The sequence below is a fragment of the Oncorhynchus gorbuscha genome, unplaced genomic scaffold (genome assembly GCF_021184085.1).
Source record: "Oncorhynchus gorbuscha isolate QuinsamMale2020 ecotype Even-year unplaced genomic scaffold, OgorEven_v1.0 Un_scaffold_1582, whole genome shotgun sequence".
Classification (NCBI taxonomy): domain Eukaryota; kingdom Metazoa; phylum Chordata; class Actinopteri; order Salmoniformes; family Salmonidae; genus Oncorhynchus; species Oncorhynchus gorbuscha.
Window position 1 is genome coordinate 85,001 of NW_025746317.1, and position 2,500 is coordinate 87,500.

The 2,500-nt window shown below is 51.2% G+C and overlaps 1 protein-coding gene across 1 annotated transcript in view; it reads right to left on the reverse strand.

The window, feature by feature from the left end:
- Window positions 1-2,500, reverse strand: part of LOC124023310 (high affinity cAMP-specific and IBMX-insensitive 3',5'-cyclic phosphodiesterase 8A-like) — a 72,536-nt gene that overhangs the window by 30,054 nt on the left and 39,982 nt on the right. Inside the window, exons 8-9 of the mRNA XM_046337820.1 lie at window positions 1,067-1,137; window positions 151-208 (exon numbers count right to left, since the gene is read on the reverse strand). Of these exons, the coding sequence (XP_046193776.1) occupies window positions 151-208; window positions 1,067-1,137 (129 nt within the window). The remainder of the gene's footprint in view (window positions 1-150; window positions 209-1,066; window positions 1,138-2,500) is intronic.

Here is a 2,500-nt window from a genome sequence, read left to right on the forward strand (position 1 = left end):
TGTTAAAGACCAAAGATATCCTATAGAGAGACTATATGACATGTAGATGACTGTTAGTATCATGTTAAATGATATCATGAGAGAGAAGAAAGATATCATGTTAAGAGAGAGAGAAAGATATCATTGTAGAGAAAAGATATCGTTAGGCACCTTGGTGATTGGAGCTATCATGATGGTCATGGAGTGGATTCTGGCCATGGAGGAGTGTCTTCATCTGGGAACTGCCTGGAAACATGAGGACAAACTCAACCTGAGCTTTATATCCAACTGATACATGTTCAGCAGCCATCATGGTTAACACAGGACTGTTTTACTAGTTTTACTAACGGGAACCAGCCTGCATTAAATGAGGTCTAGAAAGTGACTAAAAGAGGAAAGTAGGAGAGACGAGGAGAGGAAGAGGAGGAGAGACATGGAGAGACGTTAGAGAGGAAGACATGGTTAGGAGAGAAAGAAGACGAGAGAGAAAGATATCATGGTTAGAAGACGATATCATGGTTAGAGAGAAGAAAGATATCATGAGGAGAGGAAGAGATAGAGAGAAGAGAGGAAGATATCATGAGGAGAGAGAAGACATGAGGAGAGAAAGAAGATATCATGGTTAGAGAGAGAGGATATCAGGTTAAGACGAGGAGAAGAAGACGAGGAGAGGAAGAGGAGGAGAGGAAGACGAGGTTAGAGAGAAAAAAGACGAGAGAGAGAGAAAGATATCATGGTTAGAGAGAGAGAAAGATATCATGGAGAGGAAGACGATATCAGGAGAGAAAGATAGAGACAGACGACAGGGCTCCTCCAGAGGAAGACGAGGAGAGGAAGACGAGGAGAGGAAGACGAGGAGAGGAAGACGAGGAGAGAGGAGAGAGAAAAAAGATCAGGAAGACGGGAGAGGAAGAGAGGAGAGAGAATGTTAGACAGGAGAGGAAGAACGAGGAGAGGAAGACGAGGAGAGGACAGACGAGGAGAGGAGAGAACCTTGAGGACTAGAGACAGAGAGGAAGACGTGGAGAGGAAGACTATATGACTGGAGAGGAAGAGTTGAGGAAGAGATGAAACGAGGAGGTGAGACGTGGAGAGGAAGATCTTCTCTGGGAACTGCCTGGAGAGGAAGACCAACTGAAGGCGAGGAAGACGAGGAGCCTGAGAGGAAGACGAGGAGAGGAAGACGAGGAGAGGAGAGACGAGGAGACGAGAGACGAGGAGAGGAGGACTAGGAGAGGAAGACGAGGAGCGGAAGAGGAGGAGAGACATGGAGAGACGTGGAGAGGAAGATCAGGAGGAAGACGGGAAGGCGAGGAAGACGAGGAGGAGAGGAAGACGAGGAGAGGAAGACAAGGAGAGGAAGACGAGGAGAAGAAGACGAGGAGAGGAAGACGGGAGAGAAAGATGAGGAGAGGAAGACGAGGAGAGGAAGACGAGGAGAGACATGGAGAGGAAGACGAGGAGAGGAAGACGGGGAGAGGAAGACGGGAGAGGAAGACGAGGAGAGGAAGACGTGGAGAGGAAGACGATGAGAGAGAGGAAGACGAGGAGAGGAAGACAAGGAGAGAAAGATGAGGAGAGGAAGACGAGGAGAGGAAGACGAGGAGAGGAAAACGAGGAGAGGAAGACGAGGAAGAGACATGGAGAGGAAGACGGGAGGAGAGGAAGACGAGGAGAGGAAGACGGGAGAGGAAGACGAGGAGAGGAAGACGTGGAGAGACGAAGACGAGGAGAGGAAGACGACTGGAGAGGAAGACGAGGAGAGGAAGACGGAGAGACGTGGAGAGGAAGACGAGGAGAGGAAGACGAGGAGAGGAGAGACGAGACAAGAGAGGAAGACTAGGAGAGGAAGAGGAGGAGAGGAAGAGGAGGAGAGACATGGAGAGACGTGGAGAGGAAGATCAGGAGGAAGACGGGAAGGCGAGGAAGACGAGGAGGAGAGGAAGACGAGGAGAGGAAGACGAGGAGAGGGAGAGACGAGGAGAGGAGAGACGAGGAGAGGAGGACTAGGAGAGGAAGACGAGGAGAGGAAGAGAGACATGGAGAGACGTGGAGAGGAAGATCAGGAGGAAGATGGGAAGGCGAGGAAGACGAGGAGGAGAGGAAGACGAGGAGAGGAAGACAAGGAGAGGAAGACGAGGAGAGGAAGACGAGGGAGACGGAAGATGAGGAGAGGAAGACGAGGAGAGGACGAGGAGAGGAAAACGAGGAGAGGAAGACAAGGAGAAGAGAGACGAGGAGAGGAGAGACGAGGAGAGGAAGACTAGGAGAGGAAGACGAGGAGAGGAAGAGGAGGAGAGACATGGAGAGACGTGGAGAGGAAGATCAGGAGGAAGACGGGAAGGCGAGGAAGACGAGGAGGAGAGGAAGACGAGGAGAGGAAGACGAGGAGAGGAGAGACGAGGAGAGGAGGACGAGGAGTGGAAGATGAGGAGAGGAAGACGAGGAGAGGCGAGGAGAGGAAAACGAGGAGAGGAAGACAAGGAGAAGAGAGACGAGGAGAGGAGAGAGAGAGACGAGG